The sequence below is a fragment of the Felis catus genome, chromosome C1 (genome assembly GCF_018350175.1).
Source record: "Felis catus isolate Fca126 chromosome C1, F.catus_Fca126_mat1.0, whole genome shotgun sequence".
NCBI lineage: Eukaryota > Metazoa > Chordata > Mammalia > Carnivora > Felidae > Felis > Felis catus.
In genome coordinates this window covers 149328956-149349909 of record NC_058375.1, presented here as the reverse complement: position 1 = coordinate 149349909, position 20954 = coordinate 149328956, and the positions used below count along the sequence as shown (strand labels likewise).

The window sequence follows — 20954 nt, the reverse complement described above, 5'->3', positions numbered from 1 at the left end:
TTTTCAGTTTCCTCCAAAGTTACTGGTACATTTTGGATTTTCTGTTTCTCCTTATAAAAATTATGCTAATTTGTAGTTTTCAAGAAAGTTGCCTACTTCCTTTAGATTTTTTTTTAAGTTTTTAAAATGTATTTAAGTATTCCCTACATCCCACGTGGGGCTCAAACTCATAACCCCAAGATCAAGAGTCTCATCCTCTTCCAACTGACACAGCCAGGTGCCCCTCATTTAGATTTTCTAATGTACTAGAATAAAATTGTGTATACTATTATCTTTTAAAATCTCCATATCTTAATTTGATTGTGTTTTTACTTTTTCTTATTCAGATTTTTACAAAATTGGTGTGTTAATGGCTTCCTCTTCCCTCTTCTCCCCTCTCTACTCCTATTGCTTAAGATACATTTACAAATATTACTACATTTTCTATCCTGTTTTTCTTGGAGTTATATTTTTATTCATTTTCTTTTTTTTTTTAATTTTTTTTTCAACGTTTTTATTTATTTTTGGGACAGAGAGAGACAGAGCATGAACGGGGGAGGGGCAGAGAGAGAGGGAGACACAGAATCGGAAACAGGCTCCAGGCTCCGAGCCATCAGCCCAGAGCCTGACGCGGGGCTCGAACTCACGGACCGCGAGATCGTGACCTGGCTGAAGTCGGACACTTAACCGACTGCGCCACCCAGGCGCCCCTTATTCATTTTCTAATCTCCTGTATTCAATTCTTAGTTCATCTTTCCTTTAAAAACCAGAATACATTTAATAATATATATTTGCAGAATTCCACTATTGGGTATTCACCCAAATACCAAAACACTAATTCAAAAAGATATATGCACCCCTATATCTATTGCTGCATTATTTACAATAGCCAAGATATGGAGGCAACCTAAGTATCCATTGATAGATGAATGGATAAGGAAAATGTGGTACACACACACACACACACACACACACACACACAGAAATACTACACAACCATAAGAATGGATGAGATCTTGCCATTTGTGACAACATGAATGGACATAGAGGGTATTATGCTAAGGGAAGTAAGTCAGACTGAGAAAGGCAAATACCATTTCACTCCTATGTGGAAAACACTCATGTGAAAAAAACAAAACAAATGAATAAGCAAATAAAAAAGATAGTCAGACCTATAAACACAGAGAACAAACTGAATGTTTGTTCAGAGAACAAACTGATAGTTGTCAGAGGAAGCGGAGTGGGAGGGTGGGCAAATGGGGTGAAGGGAAGAAGATATAGGCTTCCAGTTATGGGAATAAGTTACAGGAATAAAAGGCACAGTATAGGGATTATAGTCAATGATATTATAAGTGGATTATATAGTGACAGATGGTAGCTACACTTGTGGGGAGCATAGTATAACATATAGGGAAGCTAAATCACTATGCAGTATGCCTGAAACTAATGTACCTTTGTGTGTCAACTACTCTCAAATAAAACACTTAATAATTATACACATTTGCCTCTGTAAAAAAGTTTTACACATATCCCAGGTGATATTATTCTTTCCTATAATTATTTTATTTCAGTTTTAGTTCTGTGTTTATTGTGTAATGTGTGTATGTGTTTTTATAAAATTTGTAATTCCTGGGATAAGCCTACTTTTCTTATTTTTCTAAGTGTGTGATATGTTTCAAGCATACAAAAAATATAAGAACAATATACTTCGAAAAAATTTTCATACCTAGTATTATTGATTTGTGATCAGAGAATGAAATCTAAATAGATGTTTATGGATGTTTTTATAGTGACAGATACAGGATCAAAGCTTTAAGGTGAGTACTCTGTTGTAGTATACAGTTTGTCAACATAAAAAATTTAAAAACATCTAATAAATTAAATTCATCATCATTACTTTTTTTGCTTTGAAATATCAAGAATGATAGAGTGTTAAATATTACTATAATTGAGTTTTAATCTTGTACCAGTTTTTCTTGATCTGTTTAAAATTTTTTTTAATGTTTATTTATTTTTGAGAGAGACAGAGACAGAATGCGAGTGGGGTAGGGGCAGAAGGAGAGGGAGACAAAGAATCCGAAGCAAGCTCCAGCCTCCAAGCTGTCAGCACAGAGCCCGACGCGGGGCTCAAACCTACAAAACTCTTCATAGAAAGAGTTTGGAAGTTTTCCTTCCATTTCTAGTTTTTGAACAGTTTCAAGAGAATAGGTGTTAACTCTTCCTTAAATGTTTGGTAGAATTCCCCTGGAAAGCCATCTGGCTCTGGACTCCTGTTTTTTGGCAGATTTTTGATTACTAATTCGATTTCCTTACTGGTTGTGGGTCTGTTCAAATTTTCTGTATCTTCCTGTTTCAGTTTTGGTAGTGTATATGTTTCTAGGAATTTGTCCATTTCTTCCAGATTACCCATTTTATTGGCTTATAATTGCTCAAAATATTCTCTTACTATTGTTTTTATTTCTGTTGTGTTGGTCGTGATCTCCCTTCCATTCTTGATTTTACTTATTTGGGTCCTTTCCTTTTTTGTTTTATAATTTCTAAAGTTAATTGCCCTTTTCCCATTCTTTGGAAGTTTTGGAGGATTTTCTTGTGATTTCACAGTCAGCTCCTTAATGAAATTTTTATAGGACGAAAAATCCAATTTGGAATATAAAGTTCTCTTGCTGGGATCTTCAGACAGGTAGTTTCATGATTATTTGTACATATTTGCCTTTTCCTTTAGATTTTTGAGGAAGAGTCCCAATACCACTGTGCTCTAATGCTCAACCTCGAGAAGTCGCCTTATACTGGGACATGGAATTTTACTTCCTGCAGTGAGCACCACACTCTGTCTCTCTGTCAGAGATATTCAGGTATGAATTATCATCTAGATAACTATGGTACTTTATGCTGTTAGATATATACACTACTTTTTCATGAAAATCTTATAAATGAATTAATATTAATTTGTAAACATATAGCTTCCCTAAATTTTCAACATGGCTAAACTCATATTGGTTCAGTGAGTCAGATTATCTCAAATGGAATGTGATTTTTTTTCAAGTGTCATTGCTTTACCTAATTAAATATCAAAATTAAGTATTGGTGCTGACAGCTCTGAGCCTGGAACCTGCTTTAGATTCTGTGTCTCCCTCGCTCTCTGCCCCTCCCCGGCTTGTGCTCTGTCTCTGTCTCTCAAAAATAAATAAATGTTAAAAAAAATTTTTTTAAGAGGTCCATATTTTCAAAAAGATGTTTTTCAAAAGTATCACATTGTTTTCATTGATCACAATGTTCTTAATAAATGATTAAAAAAAAAAAACCTTTGGGGACGACTGGGTGGCTCAGCCACTTAAATGTTCAACTCTTGATTTGTTCTCTGGTCATGATCCCAGGGCCATGGGATTGATCCCTGCATTGGGCTCTGTGCTGAGCATGGAGGCTGCTTAAGATTCTTATTCTCTTTCCCTCTGCCCCTCCCTCTCTCTCTCTCAAAAATAAAAATAAATAAATAAACAAAAAAAATAAATAAAATTTCTAAAAAGCTTTATCACGTAATGAGAACCTCAAGTAGATAATCCACGTACTTCTAAGGAACTTTTTGTTTAATTAACCTATGGTCATTTGTCTCATACTGTTTAGTAACTGCTTTATTCAGGGAAGTACTGTAAAATAATAATTCAATATATCCTCTTGTGGGTTGTTTTGTACATTTTTTTCATGGGAGCTCTCCCAGATTAAAACTTTGTAAGGAAATACCTAACACCTCCTCTTGTTAAAGGAGTTCAAACAAAGGAGGTATTTGATACCAATCTGAAATGGTAATCTCATTGTAGCCTACTTTTACTTATACCTATTTTCCTTCCTAAATCAGATTAACAAAAACAATTTTGTTCCAATTTTAGAAAAAAAACAGATGCGGCTCAAACATATTTGCCTAAGGTATACACCAAGCCATACCTAGTTCTCCCAACGAAAATCTAAAATAAATGAATAGATAAGTAATATCTAAAGTACTTATGGAGAAATGAAGAAATGTCCCGTGCCTTGCAGAGTGGGTGGTTTTTGTGTTTTTTTTTTCTTTTACACACAGAAATTGAAAGCAGACAGACCTTGCAGAATACTTCAGACACTATAAAGTATCTAAATAATTTGTACAAAATAATCCCGAAGAGTCTGACTTGGTTTGATGCTCTGAAGGAGTGTCAGAAAGATAACATGCACCTGGTGAGCATCACAGACCCTTACCAGCAGGCGTTCCTAACTGTGCAGACGGTCCTTCATAACTCTTCTTTATGGATTGGACTCTCCAGTCGAGACGTAAGTTTTCAGTCCCAACTGCCAGGATTGACTGACGAAACGTGAAATTTTTGTTGCACACAGCGTTTCTCATACCAGACCAAAAGAACCCAGAGGTTGTAAAATCTTACTCCAGTGAGTAAATTTCATGAAGTGTATAATTTTTAGTGGTAGTCATCTTTCCACTGTTGAAAGATCTGGTGCTTAATTGTTTAGATTAAGAAGAAGTTCTAGTGGACATATGTAGATGAGCACTTCTTTTTATTCTAGTAAAAGACTGAGCTAAAAGCAGGAACTGCCATCTCTCCCCAGCCAATGAAAAGAAGAGAGGAAGAGAAGAATTAAATCAGATGAGGTCCAGTGTGTAGAAGTACTGTGGCTTCTGATGAAGAGTCTTTTTATCCTTTTCAGAATCAGCAGAGTACAATTAAGCCTCTTTAAAAGTGGATTAGAGTAGTGTTTCACCACAGTTCAAGGCCTGATCCTGGATAGATGTCTTAAGTACTTCTAGTTTATTTCACAGCCCAGCAAAAAATACTAGTCTCCTGCTAATTCCCAGTGCTAAGCTACAAACATGTTACATAAACAGGAACATATATGCTTCTGAAGCATTTAGCTATAATTAATAAATATTTTTCTAAATAAAGGTATAGTAAAAAAATAATAAATAAAGCTGTAGTATTTCTGTCAGCATTGTAGGTCATTTTTGTCTCTGTTCTAGGCTCTCTATGTATGCCCACTGAGATGTATTGAAGGGTAAAATATAGGGCTGGTATGTGAGGCTGCATATATTATGCTCTGCATAGGGGGTGCCATTTACAAAGATTGTGATGTGAACTCTGCCCCCTGCATCTGCACAGTGCATGACTGGTGAAGCCCTTGTTAGATAAATGTCCCCTAAACCAGTATTCTTCACTCTCAGAGAGAAGGCAATTGACAGAGTAGGACAGAAGAGTACCTTACATTGTGAAGTAAACCTAAGTTATATATACCTTGGGGAAACCCTCAATATACCAATGTGGTATATACCAAGATGGTTTTAGGGCTGCATGGAAAAAAATGTGATTGAAAGTGATTTAGTCCTAGCACACACCCAGAGTTGAACTGGAGAATGGGTGAAAAAAACTTAAAATAGACTCAGAAGTAAACATTACCTTTGACAAATTTTGGATTCATTACCACCAGCATGTACTAGAAGCTCAGTTAAAACTAGTATTTAGAAATTGCTTGAAGAATGTTTTCTCTGAGACTCTCAGAGCCAGATCGTCAGCTTGAACTAGTTTTTAAGACTTACTATATCAATTCTTTCATAACATTGCTTTTATTTATTTCCTCTTCAGTGTTTGGGTTTATGTGAAACCCATCATTGTGTCTCTTGTGAGGGTAGTAATAAGTTATTACATTTCCTAGTTTCAATCACCTTTAACCTTTTGAAACAAAAGCAATACCATCCCTGTGGAAAATCTGTAAATTTATAGTAAATATTTTTAAAAGAAAATTAAGATCACCTATAATCCCAGTAACTAGTGATAAATATGATTTAGTAATCTGGCATATATCCCTCAAGTTTTTTCTATGTACACATGTATTTTTTTTTTAATGTTTATTTATTTTTGAGACAGAGGGAGACAGAGTGCGAGTGGGGCAGGGACAGAGAGAGAGGGGGACACAGAATCTGAAACAGGCTCCAGGCTCCGAGCTGTCAGCACAGAGCCCGATGCGGGACTCAAACCCACAAACTGTGAGATCATGACCTGAGCCGAAGTCTGACACTTAACCAACTGACTCACCTAGGTGCCCGCACATGTATATTTTTAAGATAATTAGAATCATACCATTTTGTAACTTTTTATTCACCACTGAAGGATTTTGGCCTTATTTCGTATCCTATTTTCAGTCTGTTCCTATGTTTCTCTTTTTTCTTTCACTCTTTAACATATTCTATGTAGCTGTTTACTATGTATTTGCATAAGCTGCCTTAAATCTTTGGAGCATGGACAGGATACATTTTACACTGAAAGCAATGGAAGGGTATTGAAAGATTTTAAACCTGGTAGTGACAATATCAGGTTTTTACTTAAGAAGAATTATACTGGCAGAGGGTGGGTAAGGAAGCGAGCAGTCAGGAGATTTCTTACAGAAATTCATGCAGGAAATGATGTTGGCCTGAACTAAGGCTCACGGCAGTTCTGGTTTATATAAAGTTCAGACTGTGGCGGTGGCAGTGGGTCACTCAAGTACACAGAAGTGGAAATACATAGAAAGAGAGGAAGTCAAGAAGGCTTGGGAGCTGGATGAATTACCCACATGAACATTAATGTCTGTAAGTCGATGGTTGGACCAAGAGGACAGAGCAAGACATGGGGTATCTCCCCAGTGAATATCAGGGGGGAATAAGGAGGCAAGTCCTCAGTGAATGTCAGAGAGAGCAAAGAATCTGGAATCTTGCATAAACCTCAAAGGAAATGACTGAAGGAGATAAAAAATAACCTGCTATCCCATTCTCATAGCCCTGCGGTATCTGAGAATGGAAAAATAAACAGCCTTCCCTTGTGGGTGTTGAAAGGAACTTATTCCCTCGGGAAAGGCAGGTTTTGATTAAGATCAATTAAGGTCAAGAATTTAGTAAAGAGACGCTTATAGTCGTAATAAAGAGAGATCACATTCAGCAGAGAGATAGAAGGTGCGGTGATTTATCTACGAGGAATAGAAGTTCCAAAGACCTGCTGTGAGTGCAGCAAAGGTGAAGAAATCCAGGGTAATAACCAAGTGCAAGCAACATCCCATGGCCAAAGGGCACATTTGAGGTCAGAGGCTTAGGCCACAAGGTTACAACTGGAACTCTGGTGGAGAACAGTTTTCAGAATGAAACAGTTGGTGGTATTGAAGCCTGAACATGTTTGTTATTTATGGTTCACTAAGGATACTGTGTGTGGCCTTTGCCCAGTATTCCAAATAAACCAGGGATGCAGAATTATCTTGGGCCTCAGGACAGCTTAGTTCATTGGGTCAATGTATAAGGGCTGGTGCTCTGACAGCACCATGGGGAAGCCCAAACAGGTCTGTACCCTGGACTTTTGTACCTATTCTGTAAAGCCTCTCTCAAGATAGGTGGGTGGTCAGGCCCTTGTCAGGATGTAAAGACAGATGTTCATAGACTTTTAGTGCACAATAGAGTTTAGTGAATGAGGAAGCTTTTCTACAAAGACAAGTGTAAAAATAACAGTGTGAGAGCCATAAGGCCTGAGTCAGGGTTAGAGGGAGAGAGCCAACACTTATGTAGCTCTTCCTGTGCACCAGCTGGCCATTGAGTTACATGTTTTATACATTACCCCACGAATTCCAGCCCTGAGAGGTTAAGTGTCATATCCGTTTAATAGATGAGGGGATGGAAACTTGGCAAGGTAAACTCAAAATCAAAAACTAATATGGGACTGAGCCAGAATTCAAAACTAGATATGCGTAGCCCCAGAGCCCGTGTTCTTTACACTACCACATAATTGTTTTTCTGACTTGCAACAACCAACAGTTCCAACTATGTGTGAGGCAGCCTAGCATAATGACTCAGGCCATGGACTCTAGCACCTGATGGCCTGGATTGGAATCCCAGCACTGCAGTATACATTCTATGTGACTTCGGGCACACTACATGCCTTCAGTTTCCTCATCTGTGAAAGAAATATAAAAGTTCCTATCTCATATGGTTGTTAGGAAGATTAAATAAATTAATCTTTGCAAAGCACTTAGAACAGTGCCTGGCATGTGGTAAGTGCTGTATAACTATGTGCTAAATATAAGATAAAATTAAAAGTTATTAGATTGAGCATGAGGGTTGAAATAATACAAAGGAGATAACATGAAGTATTGCCACTTGAATTGTATTTCGGCTGCTTACAGGATGAACTCAACTATGGTTGGTCAGATGGGAAACATCTTCAATTTAGCCGCTGGATTGAAAATAATAATCAACTTGAAGACTGTGTAATCTTAGACACTGATGGTTTCTGGAAGACATCTGACTGTGAGCATCAGCAACCAGGTGCTATTTGCTACTATCCAGGAAGTATGCTAATTTTAAATATTTTAATTTATGGGGGGTGGTTTTGTAAAATCTGGTTTTGAAATTATAATCACGTTCTTTTTCTACAACAAAATTTGTTGTGAAAATTCAAGTAGAATTATTATATATTAAATACTTTGTCATTGATTTGTTATTTTAGACATGTTATATCTTTATTTTTGTCAGCTGACAATGGTACTTGACCTTTGAGTTTTAACTCCCATTGGTCTCATTTTGTATGTATTTTGTGTTTATGTTCTATAGAAAACTCATATTTGTGAGAATTATCTCTTTGTAATTCTTATGATCAACAACTAATCTTTCTTTTTAAGAGTCACTGTTAAGATTCATTTGTTTGCCAGTAACAGTAACCAGCTCAAGCCAGCTTAAGCCAAAAGGGACACTTAGATCCTCAAAAATGAGGATATCGCTGAGCCTCATGAAGAATGGGAATCAGAAACTGAATGGAATCTGGAACCCAGAGATACTGTGTCCCACCTATCCTTTCTGTTTCTCTCTGTAGACCTGCACTCTTCTTTTTATATACTTTATGCTTCTCTCTGCGCATGGTAAAACATGGCAGCTCTGTAGCTTTCAATGATAGCCATAACTGGAGATGGATTGACTATCCCTAAATTATACTTTCCAAATTCTTAGAATCTGATGTACCTCGCTAGAGTAAGGTATGCAATCTCTAGCTCAGAGTAAACTAGTTTTACAACTGCCAGAGGCCCACATGTGTGTGTTTGCAGTAGAAAGAAAAGACTACTTCCCAAAGGGAGTTGTTGCAACCTGGGAGACATGCTGGATGGTCTCTACTGCATATTAAATCTGTTTGTTGACTTTGAGTAGAGTATATCTATATTTGCATCTCCTGGAGTCTATGTCTTTTTCATAATAAAAGCCATAATCACATTTTCAACTATTTCTGTTTGCTTTCATTAAAGCAACAACTTAGAACATCACATATTTCATTAAAATGTACCTTTAATAAATAAATAAAAATTAAAATTTATCTTTAAAATTAGAGAAAAGGGGCACCTGGGTGGCTCAGTTGGTTAAGTGTCCAGCTTCAGCTTAGGTCATGATCTCACAGTTTGTGAGTTCAAGCCCTGCATTGGGCTCTCTGCTGATGGCACAGAGCCTGCTTGGGATTCTCTCTCTCTCTCTCTGTCTCTCTGTCTCTCTCTCTGTCTCTCTCTCTCTCTCTCTCTGCCCCTCCATCGCTTGTGCTCTTTCCCTCTCTCAAAAATAAATAAACAGTAAAAAAATTAAAATTAGAGAAATACCAGTAACCAGAAACTTAAAGATGAGTTCCCAAAGTTATAGTTAGGTGCCTATTAATATCCTTGTGTAGTCTGTGAGGTTGCCCCTTGTATTTGAGGTTTGGTGATACAAGAATACAGAAACAACATTTAACCTAATAGGACCTATTGTTTTATATTCTCCCACTCACTGCACAGCAGGGGAAAGAAATTATGTTAAATAAACTCCTTCCTACAGAAACCCAGTTAAGAGGTCACATTATATTTGAGTATAAACAGAACAAGCATCATTAAGCTATTATTTATTGGCTTCCTGAATATTCCCTACACATCAAGTCTAATTACTCTGAACAGGATTTAACATTTACATCTAAGATTAGAATCCTTACCATTGTCATTTTTTCAGATGAGACTGAAAAAGAGATCAAACCGGTTGACAGTGTTCAGTGTCCCTCTCCCGTTCTGTCAACTCCGTGGATACCATTTCAGAACTCTTGCTACAATTTCATGGTAGGAAAGACTAAATATCATGCGGTAACACCAGATGAAGTTCATTCTAAATGCCAGAATCTGAGTAAGTATCTTAAGTGTTCTAGATAAGTGATTATTAAAATTATTGACTATTTTTTATTTAACAGATCCAAAATCACATGTTCTGAGTATTTGAGATGAAAAAGAGAATGACTTTGTTCTTGAGCAACTTATGAGTAATCATTACATTTGTTCATTAAAAAAACAAGTCTCACCTGAGTGTGTTATAAATATTTTTAATTAGCACTAGCGACTAGATTTCAAAAATACTCATCTCCTAATTTCTACATTATCAACAAAAAATTAAAATTTGTGTTTAGTTAAAAGGGAGAATATAGGAGCTACTCCTTTACCTATCCATTAGAGAACCAGTCTGTCTTTACATGTATGAACAAAATGAGTTCTACTTTAAAAGACACAGAAATGATACCAGCAAGCAGAGAACTGGATGTTCAACCAAGCGAGGCTACAGGCGAAGTGAAAATAGGCAAATTTGCATAGTTGAAAGCTCAGGTGAGTAAATGAAAGCAAAGAAGAGCTCTGCATAAAAGAAATGCATATTTCACACTTGTAGCTCTCAGGACTCTCCAGATATTGTCGGTGAGATCCACTGAGGCTTTATGACTTCTCAGCAGTGGACCTGGCAACTGTGGGAAGTTCTTATGGAAAATATCAAACCATTATTCCCAAAAATGTAGAAACTAGTCTTGAGAGATAGTCTACAAAAAAGAATCCTTTGAAAAAGAGCAAGGTTGAGAAACACTACATGCCATTGTCTCCTGTTAGACATTATCAAATATATATTAGCATATACTTTAAGAAGTACAGGCACAAATGAAGTAGTTTAACTTTGTTTAATTAATGTTTGTGACATTTTTATCCATCTAGTCTTTTTCTGAGAAATTCCTGCTGATTTCCTGAGGGACACCCTTTGGGAAATATTAAACTTTTATAATCCAAATATCAGAGTGATCTCTAAAGAAAAAGATCTAGCATATAGACCATCCAAGAGGTTATATTTATTATAGTTTTTGACAGTGTATCTTTACCAGTGTAAATTTGTACCAATTTGAAACAAGATTTAAATGGAGGAAAAGTGAAGCAAATCAATGTTTTAAATTCTCTACTCAGCTATAATTTTATACTAGGCTATAGGACATCAAAATGTTTGACCTCAGAATGTCAAAATTTAACATCAAAATGTTTGAAAACTTATTAATCTATTCATTTTCATACAATGAGATAGTTTTAATTTACACATCTGTCTTATTTTTCAATATTGTTTTAGAGTTTATTAAACTAGGAAATAAAATTTTCTAAATCTATCAAAGTGTTCTAGATAAGTAATTATTAAAATTATTGGCTATTTTTTTTAACAGATCCAAAATCACATGTTCTGAGTATTCGAGATGAAAAAGAGAATAACTTTGTTCTTGAGCAACTTCTGCACTTGAATAATATGGCTTTATGGGTCACATTAGGTATAACTTATGAAAGTAAGTTATAAATCTACTGGTTTTCTTTATATTCATACTTCATTATAAATTAATTATCAATGGAGCGCCTGGGTGGCTCAGTCGGTTAAGCGTCCGACTTTGGCTCAGGTCATGATCTCGTGGTTTGTGGGTTCGAGCCCCGCATCGGGCTCTGTGCTGACAGCTCAGAGCTTGGAGCCTGCTTCAGATTCTGTGTCTCATCCTCTTTCTGCCCCTCCCATGCTCATGCTCTGTCACTCTCTGTCTCTCAATAATAAATAAATGTTAAAAAAAATTTTTTAAATAAATTAATAAATTACTTATCAAGCTACAAAGGTATAGTTCTTCAACATATGTGTTTATCGATATACAAAATTATAATTATGCACTTAGCAGAACTTACATAAATACCAGACAGTTTTTGTATCTCTAATCTGCCATTAAAATGCCTTTACCACCAAGCTTAGAGTCAAATGGTAGAAAATAATTTCCTTTCCCCACTATTCCTTCTAGCAATTTAAGACTAACTAAAAATGACCACACTGTTACAGAAACCTTCGATATTGACTTTATATCTCTCCTAAGAATATGGGATGAGTGAGAATGGAATTATACTTGTATTAATGTTGCACCTTTCGGTTGACAGCATTGGTTTAGAGTATACGTTAGAAAAATGAGAAACAGTCTGACAGTGGGATAGAATATTTGAAATTGGGACTGAATACCACAAGTCCAAGGTATAATTGCTATGAAATTTTTTAAAGCAGTTTTGCTTTAAAAAAGCAGTTTTGAACTGTGCCAATTTTGAAAAAGTACTTACTTACAGATGTCCTGAAAATCATAGAAGTTTGGAATTAGGAAAAAATGTCACTCTGGGACATAATATATCAAAAGCATACATTTACCCAATAAGGGGGTGGGGCTTACTAGGAGACAAGGGACAGTGATAGCCATAGGCAGAAGCTAAATTACTCAAATATGACCTTTTTTTTAAATTTTTTTTAACGTTTATTTATTTTTGAGACAGAGAGAGACAGAGCATGAACGGGGGAGGGTCAGAGAGAGAGACACACACAGAATCTGAAACAGGCTCCAGGCTCTGAGCTGTCAACACAGAGCCTGACGAGGGTCTCGAACTCACGGACTGCGAGATCATGACCCGAGCCAAAGTTGGCTGCTTAACCGACTGAGCCACCCAGGCGCCCCTCAAATATAACCATTTTAAAAATAGTCTTCGGGGGCGCCTGGGTGGCACAGTCGGTTAAGCGGCCGACTTCAGCCAGGTCACGATCTCGCGGTCCGTGAGTTCGAGCCCCGCGTCAGGCTCTGGGCTGATGGCTCAGAGCCTGGAGCCTGTTTCCGATTCTGTGTCTCCCTCTCTCTCTGCCCCTCCCCCGTTCATGCTCTGTCTCTCTCTGTCCCAAAAATAAATAAAAAAAAAAAAAAAAAAAAAAAAAAAAAGTCTTTGCCTTGCTATCTAACCTGACTCTTTCTTAGAGTTGCTAAAGTTTTTCTTAAATATTTATGGCTTGCAGATGAGTTAACAAAAATCAAGCTACCAAGCAATAGGTAAGACTTAGCTTGCCAGTTGAAGATGAATTCATCATAGTAGGACTTACGTGCCCAAATCTTTTCTCCAATGACACTTGAATATCCTTAAAATTAAGGAAGGGGGAAAAAATGGAGAGAAACTAGGTGGAAAGTTCCCAGCTGTACATGAAAATGACTGAGGAAACTGATGCCATAGGAACCAGTGGAGATCGTACCCAGGATACAGAGAGTTCAATTTTACCTTTTGATATACCTTATTAGTTATATTACCAGAAACAACTGAAAATGTATTCTTTATTCCAAAAGCATTTTCAGATCTATAAACTTCCTTTTAATCATCTTAACTTTTTTTATAAATTCTATGAGTAACAGGATTTCTGACTAAAATATGTAGAAATATGAGTGACATATAGAAAGATATTTCAAGCAAACAGCAAATTTAGTTTAAATTTAATTCTTACTGGCTTGATTCACACCCATAGATTTGTTAAATTACTTTAATCTTAAATAATATTTAATTATATATACCACCTATACAAAAGATTTTGTTTTTTAAAAAGTTTGGACTTTTCGAAAATAGGGCCATGAATAGAAATTACTAAAAGAAGCCACTTGTCAACTAAAAGATACTTCAAGCCAAGTGAAAATGTGGCCCTTTTGTATAACAACTTTAGAAATATATCACTGCCCATCATATTGTCCGGAAAATTGTAACTTTAACATTTGGGGAGAAGGAAAGGGTGACTGGGAGACAGGAGGTGATGGAAAGCAGCAAGCAAGAACCAATCATATGTACAGTATTTCTAGTGTATCTTTGCTGCAGGCAGATATTTAGGTATCTCTCCTCAGAAGATGGTAATCAGGAAAGCCACAAACAACCAGGACAACAACGGGTATGCGTACCTTATAATTTACTTCACTCTTTATGCCAATTTATGATTTTAATAGGCCTAGCAACTTGTTTTTCCAAAAGCTTTAATAAGATATATTCCCATATCATACAATTCAGCCATTTAAGATGTACAATTTAATGGCTTTTAAGACAGTCACAGAGTTGTGCAGGTATCACTACAGCAAAAAGAAACATCGTACCCATTAGAACTCCTTCCTCATTCCTTACCCCTCTCCCAATTCCCAGCAACTACTGATCTATTTTCAGTCTTTAGAGATTGCCTATTCTACACATTTCATATAAATGAGATCATACAATATGTGATTCTTTTTGTGACTAGCTTGTTCTACTTAGCATTTATGCGTGCAGTACTATAGTGTGTATCAGTATATCAGTCCTTTTTATGGCTGAATAATATTCTATTGTACGGATATACCATATTTATCCATTCATCAATTGATGGGCATCTAGGTTCTTTTCACTTTTTTGGTTATGAATAATGTCGCTATAAGCATTCATGTACAAGTTTCTCTGTAGATGTATATTTTCATTTATCTTGGGTATGTACCTAGAAGAGGAATTTCTGGGTCTTTTTTTAACCCTTTGAAGAACTGACAAACTGTTCTTCTAAGCTGCTATACCATTTTCCATACCTTCCCATTTTTTCCATACGTATGCCAACACTTCTTTTTATCTCTCTTTTTTATTGTAGCCACCCTAGTAGTTATGAAGTGGCATCTAATTGAGGTTTTTATTTCATTTCCCTGATAACTAATAATATTAAACATAATTTCATGTGTTTATTGGCTATTTGTATATCATCTTTGGAGAATACATTATTCAGATCATTTATCCATTGTTTATTTTTATTTGTTTTAATACTGTATTTTCTTAAGTTTATTTATTTATTTAGAGAGAGAGAGAGAAAGAGAGTGTGAGCAGGGGAGGGACAGAGGAGGGGGAGAGAGAAAGAGAGAGAGAGAATCCAAATCAGGCTCCATACTGTCAGCACAGAGCTAGACTTGGGGCTCAATCTCCCGAATCTTCAGAGATCATGACCTGAGCTGAAATCAAGAGACAGATGCTTAACCAACTGAGCCACTCAGGTGCCCCAGAACCTTTATCCATTTTTTAATTATTTGTCTTTTTTATTGATCAATAAACATTCTTTATATATTCTGGATATAAGTTCCTTGTCAAATAAATGATTTGTAAATATTTTCTCTCATCACTTTATTTCTTTGAAGTAATCTCTACTCTCAATGTGGGGCTCGAACTCACAATCCCAAGATCAAGAGTTGTAAGTTCTACCAACTGAGTCAGCCAGGTGCCTACTACTACATGTACTACTACTACGTCACTTTCTAGATAGTATAATCTGTAGCACAAAACTTTTTAATTTTAATGAAATCAAATTTATCTATTTTTTATCACTTGTGCATATCTAGAAGACTTTGCCTACCCTATGGTCATAAAGACACACGCCAATGTTTTATTCTAAGAGTTTTATAGTTTTAGCTCTTACCTTTAGATCTATGATCTATTTTGAGTTCATTTTGTATATGATGAAAGGAAAAGGTCAAATATATATTAGATTGACATAAATGTGCACAATTGTGTATGGCTTAGGTCCGGAGAAGAGATTTCTGTCACTAGTTTTATAATATATTAATTTTTTAAGTGAAATAATTATACTAATTTTCATTGCAATTAAACATATATACAGTAAAAATGAATATTTGGTTAAAAATAGTAAGCATAAAGTTATTGCAGGATGGTGAAATTATAAGTAAATTTTAATTTTTATGTTTCTAATTTGTAATTTCCAAATTAAAAATAAACATAATTTACTGTTATAGTCAGAAAATATTTAAATATTTATCTCTTTATGTATAAAGAGATATACATAATTATATAACTTTTTAGAAAGCAGGTAAAGAAGAAAGAAAATTAGTTGAGTTTGAAATATTAACCTCATAACTCTAACTCAAATCTTGATTTAATCTCTAATTGTAGAAAAAATGTTTCTTCTCTAGATAATTCACTTCTGTGGTCTGATAAGACCATGCTGTCATACACAAATTGGAGAGGAGGAAGACCAGATATAAAAAATGGCAACTTTTTTGCTGGCTTGAGTACTGATGGCTTCTGGGATATTCAAACCTTCAATGCTATTGAAGAAATATTTTACTATAACCAGAACAGCATTCTTGCTTGTAAAATTGAAATGGGTAAGTCTGCTAATGTAGAATTTTCACTCCATAAGGCTAATTAGCTCCGCAAGTGGGAATCATGCAACTATATTTTTTGAGTGCCTCCTCTATTTTCAGTCCTGTGAGAGGTACTGTGGAAGTTACACAGGAAGGAAAAGATACAGTTTCCTGGTGTCATGGTCTTGATCTCAAGGAGTAAAATGTAGTTGGGGAGACAGCATGAAATTCTTTATCATTGTTTCATGTAGGTTACTTTTAGGTGATCTGGTACTGGCTTAAATTTGTTGGAAAGTCAAAAGGGATCAATGAAAAATAATGACAACAAAATGCTCTGAGAAGAAAGTAAAACTTGGTTGGGTTTTGAAGAATGGAGAAGATTTTTATAAATAAGAAAGTGTGTTTGGGTAGAGTTTTGACATTCTAGGCTGAAAATAAATTTCTCTTAAATTTGCCTAATTCCTTAAATAAATCTATTTTAAAATGCATATCAGTTTAAAATTTTTCACAGCTTAAAAACTGTTTTAAGTTTTAAGACCTCTGCTAACATCCAGGCTGACCTTCTCCCTTCATAGTACCACAGAATAACTTTCTGGAACACCATTTCCATCAACAATCTCCAGGGATTCCCTACTACCAATTACTTTGGGTCCATGTAAGCTTTTAAGACTTTCTAGAAACACTGTCTATCCTAAAATTCTAGGCTTTCTTCCAACCTTGATTTTCCCCCCCATTCTTGGCTCAATAAGGCTCTTTTTCTGTGAGGCTGATGTCTTAATTGTCCCATGTACAGTGTATGCTTATCCTCATTTGCACCTTTACTTACGGTTTTTTATTGACAAGAAGTCTTCCACCTTTGTTTTACTTCTTTAACAAACTTAGAATGATTTTATGTTTATAAAAAAAGTTACAGAGACAGTACAGAGAGTTCCCATATATATCATAACCAGTATCCCCTATTGTTGACATCTTGTGTTAGTATGGTACAATTGTCACAACTAAGAAACCCAATATGATGGATTACTTATTCACTAAAGTCTATACGTTATTTAGATTTTTAACATTTTTACTTAATATCCCTTTTCTAGTCAGGATTCTATACAGGGTACCATGCTAATATAGTCATCTTGTCTCCTTAGGTTTCTCTTGGCTGTAAAAGCTTCTTAGACTTTTCTTGCTTTTAATGACCTTGACAGTTTTGAGGAGCACTTTTTTGGTCATGTATTTTTTTGGTCACGTTTTTTTGTGGAATGTGTCTCCCTTCAGGTTGGCTGATGTTTTTCTCATGATTAAACTGGAGTTATGAGCTTGAGGTTTAGGAAAAACCACAGAATTAAAGTGTCATTTTCATCACATCATATGAAGGGTATATGCTATCAACACAACTTCCCACTGTTGGTTTTAACCTTGATCACCTGGCTCTAGGTGTTTGTCAGCTTTCTCCACTGCAAAGTTATTCTTTTCCCCATTTCCATGCTGCACTCTTTTTAAGGAAGTCAGTATATTTAGTACATATTTACAGGCTGAAGAGTTATTCTCTACCTTCCTGAGAAAGGTGTACGTATGTAAATTATTTGGAATTCTACCGCACAAGAGATTTTTCTGTTCTCTCCCATTTTAAAATTTATTCAGTTATTTATATCAGTATCAGTTCGTGGTATATATTTTATACTTTGGGTTATAATACGATATACTACATTATTTAATATTTTATTAAAATTGTTCTAGTTTGGGCCATTGGGAGCTCTTTCACTTGGCTCCTGTGCCTCTTTCAAGTACCCTTATCACTGTGCTTTTGTTATTGTTGTTACTATTGTCATTTTGTTACTGTTATATTATTCTTCATTTGCTTTTAGCTTTCTGATTACTTTATTTCTTTTTGGTCCTAATTCACCTCACCTAAACTCTGGAAACCTAATTTGATAAACAGGCTTTCTGACTCTCTTAACTCAGATGAGTCTCTCCTTCTCTACTCAGTCACACATATTAGAGTAGATAATTGTTTTGCCTGAATTTCAGGTATTGTTGTTTAATGTCTGCAATTAATATGTAAGTTCCTTAAATGAAAAACAATGTTTATATCTTTTTTTTTAATCAACCAGGCAACTATACTATTTAAGAACCTATTATATGTGTTGTGGCAATACGAAAAATAAAGTATGCATTTTACCTCCCTTGTTAATAAGAAAAATCCAGTTTTATTTAACTTTAGAAATGGTTGCATGTCCAGTCTTACCCAAAATATGTATTTTAAATAATTTAAATTTAATCACTAATACTCTTAATTTAAATATTATAGTTGACTACAAGGAAGAATATAATGCTACTCTGCCACTGTTTATTCCATATGAAGATGGTATTTATAATGTTATTCAAAAAAAGGTAACATGGTATGAAGCATTGAACATGTGTTCTCAAAGTGGAGGTTATCTGGCAAGTGTTCATGACCAAAATGGCCAGCTCTTTCTGGAAGATATCGTAAAACGTGATGGATTTCCACTATGGGTTGGGCTCTCAAGTCACGATGTAAGTCTTGTCTTGTTTTCCAGAAATTTTCCAAATGTGTTAGAAGGTTGGAAATTTGAGCATAAGATATTAATTCAGAGTATAACATCAGAGTAAGTCCTGGGACTCAATTTGCATAGCATAGTGCTTTCTTATCTTTTTACAACAGAAACTAAATAGGAAATTGTATTTGTAGAATGTAGTAGGGCAAATGGCCTGGACTGCAGCCGCCCTAGACACTGCCAGGCCATCCCAAGGGCCCAGTAGATTAATATCTCAACAACACCTCTCTGTTACCTAGTTGGGGCAGACTAATTGCAAAGCTGGGAAAAAAGAATAGCACCGAATCAGAAAAACCTGAGTTCTGGTATTAGTGGTAGGTCTTCCATTTATGCTTGGTGATCATGAGCAGGTCATTTAATCTTTGGAAGTTAATTTCTTCATTGGTAAAACTGGGGTGATAATATTTTCCTTAATATAGGATTATAGCGAGATTAACACAAAAATTTATATAAGATGTCAAATAAAATTCTTAATATTAGGACTAATATGTGTATTTTCTTCTCACTTTCACCCTACAAATGAGCACTATTTGAGATAATGTTTTGGTAGTAAATACATCTTTTGTGCCACTATTTGAATCCTATTAATTAGTATATTCATGTACCTATAATAATGTCCAGTTCCTGCCCCCCCTGCAAGAAATAGGCTACTATAGAGATTAGAATTGAAAACCTAATTTAAATAATCTTTAGAACAAAGTGGAGAAAATTTTAAAAAGCATGACAAATTAGGTTTATAGAATAAAGGAAAAATCAAAAGTAATCTTCCCATATGAATTTCTTGGGAAGTATTTTCCTCTTACAAACCCCTGCTGCTTGATGGCTTCTGTAGTAGGAAACATGTAGCCAGAGACACAAACCACAGAACTATAAAACATAAAAAACAATATTCAGAATAATATGAAGGTTGCTAATATAAATCTGTAATTGTGACAAATGGAAGCCATTTGCACATCACTTAATTTCAAGTATTATATAAACTCATCCTTAAAAAAAAATAATAAATCTAGGGACAGAGTATAGTAACTGTCTATAAATTTAAAGTCCTACTTAAATTGCACCAGAGTAAATGTCTCAAATCAATGCATCAAAAGTAAATCCCTGATTTTACAAATAGGTCCAGACCTATAACAATTGTAAGCAAATAATTAACAATCCATTCCAATATTTCTTAAAGTATATATATTCTTCCTACTGTTCTTTTTGAACATTCTTTTGTCTGGATTCAGGTTTTCTGTATTATTTTTTTTTAATTAAAAGCAGTTCTTATGCTAAAAATGTGCTAAGCTTTTTTATCTCTATTATTCTTAAAACAGGGAAGTGAATCAAGTTTTGAATGGTCTGATGGCAGTACATTTGACTACATCCCATGGAAAGATAAAAAATCTGCTGGAAATTGTGTTGTCTTGGATCCAAAAGGAATTTGGACACATGAAAAATGCAAGTCTGTTAGGGATGGTGCTATTTGTTATAAACCTACAAAATGTAAGACTTGATTTTGAATAACTATATTAATTAAAATATGACATTTTGTCTTGTGCACATGATAAATACTCAAAGGAATTTTTTGTAGGTTTTAAATAATGTTTATTCACACATCCTACAAAAATAAATTTGATACTTTGTGAAGAGAGATGAACATGATATACCCATTTAGGGTATGTATGTACCCAAAGACTTTCAGTTCCTCTGTCACCAGGTACATACTACTCTAGAATTTGTGAATTTTGGTTTCACTTAGCAATGTTCCTCAAAAGCTGACACTGCTTTTAAAAAGGAATTTGGGGTGCTTGACCAGCTCAGTCAGTTAAGCATCTGACTTCGGCTCAGGTCATGATCTCACAGTTCATGAGTTCAAAACCCTGTGTCGGGTTCTGTGCTGACAGCTCAGAGCCTGGAGCCTGCTTTGAATTCTGTGACTCCCTCTCTCTCTGTTCTTCCTCTGCTCATGCTGTCTCTCTCTCAGAAATAAATATAAATAAATAAATACAGTAAAAAAGGGTTCAAAAGCACATAAATTTGGGAAATACTTCAGGTCTGATTTATCATATTGACTGCTCTGATAGTTTCTGTAGTAAAGACAGCAGTTTAACTTTGTGTAACTCAGCATTTTCCAAACTTACATGATTCTTAAAATCTAAGGAAA

General features: G+C 35.2%; 1 protein-coding gene across 2 annotated transcripts in view; it reads left to right on the top strand.

The window, feature by feature from the left end:
* LY75 (lymphocyte antigen 75) overlaps nucleotides 1–20954 on the top strand; it is a 135757-nt gene that overhangs the window by 69828 nt on the left and 44975 nt on the right. For both annotated transcript variants that reach the window (XM_003990798.5, XM_011285355.4), the window contains exons 24-31: nucleotides 2702–2831; nucleotides 4052–4278; nucleotides 8155–8320; nucleotides 9989–10156; nucleotides 11493–11609; nucleotides 16068–16262; nucleotides 18541–18767; nucleotides 20125–20293. In XM_003990798.5, coding sequence (XP_003990847.1) covers nucleotides 2702–2831; nucleotides 4052–4278; nucleotides 8155–8320; nucleotides 9989–10156; nucleotides 11493–11609; nucleotides 16068–16262; nucleotides 18541–18767; nucleotides 20125–20293 — 1399 coding nt within the window. The remainder of the gene's footprint in view (nucleotides 1–2701; nucleotides 2832–4051; nucleotides 4279–8154; nucleotides 8321–9988; nucleotides 10157–11492; nucleotides 11610–16067; nucleotides 16263–18540; nucleotides 18768–20124; nucleotides 20294–20954) is intronic.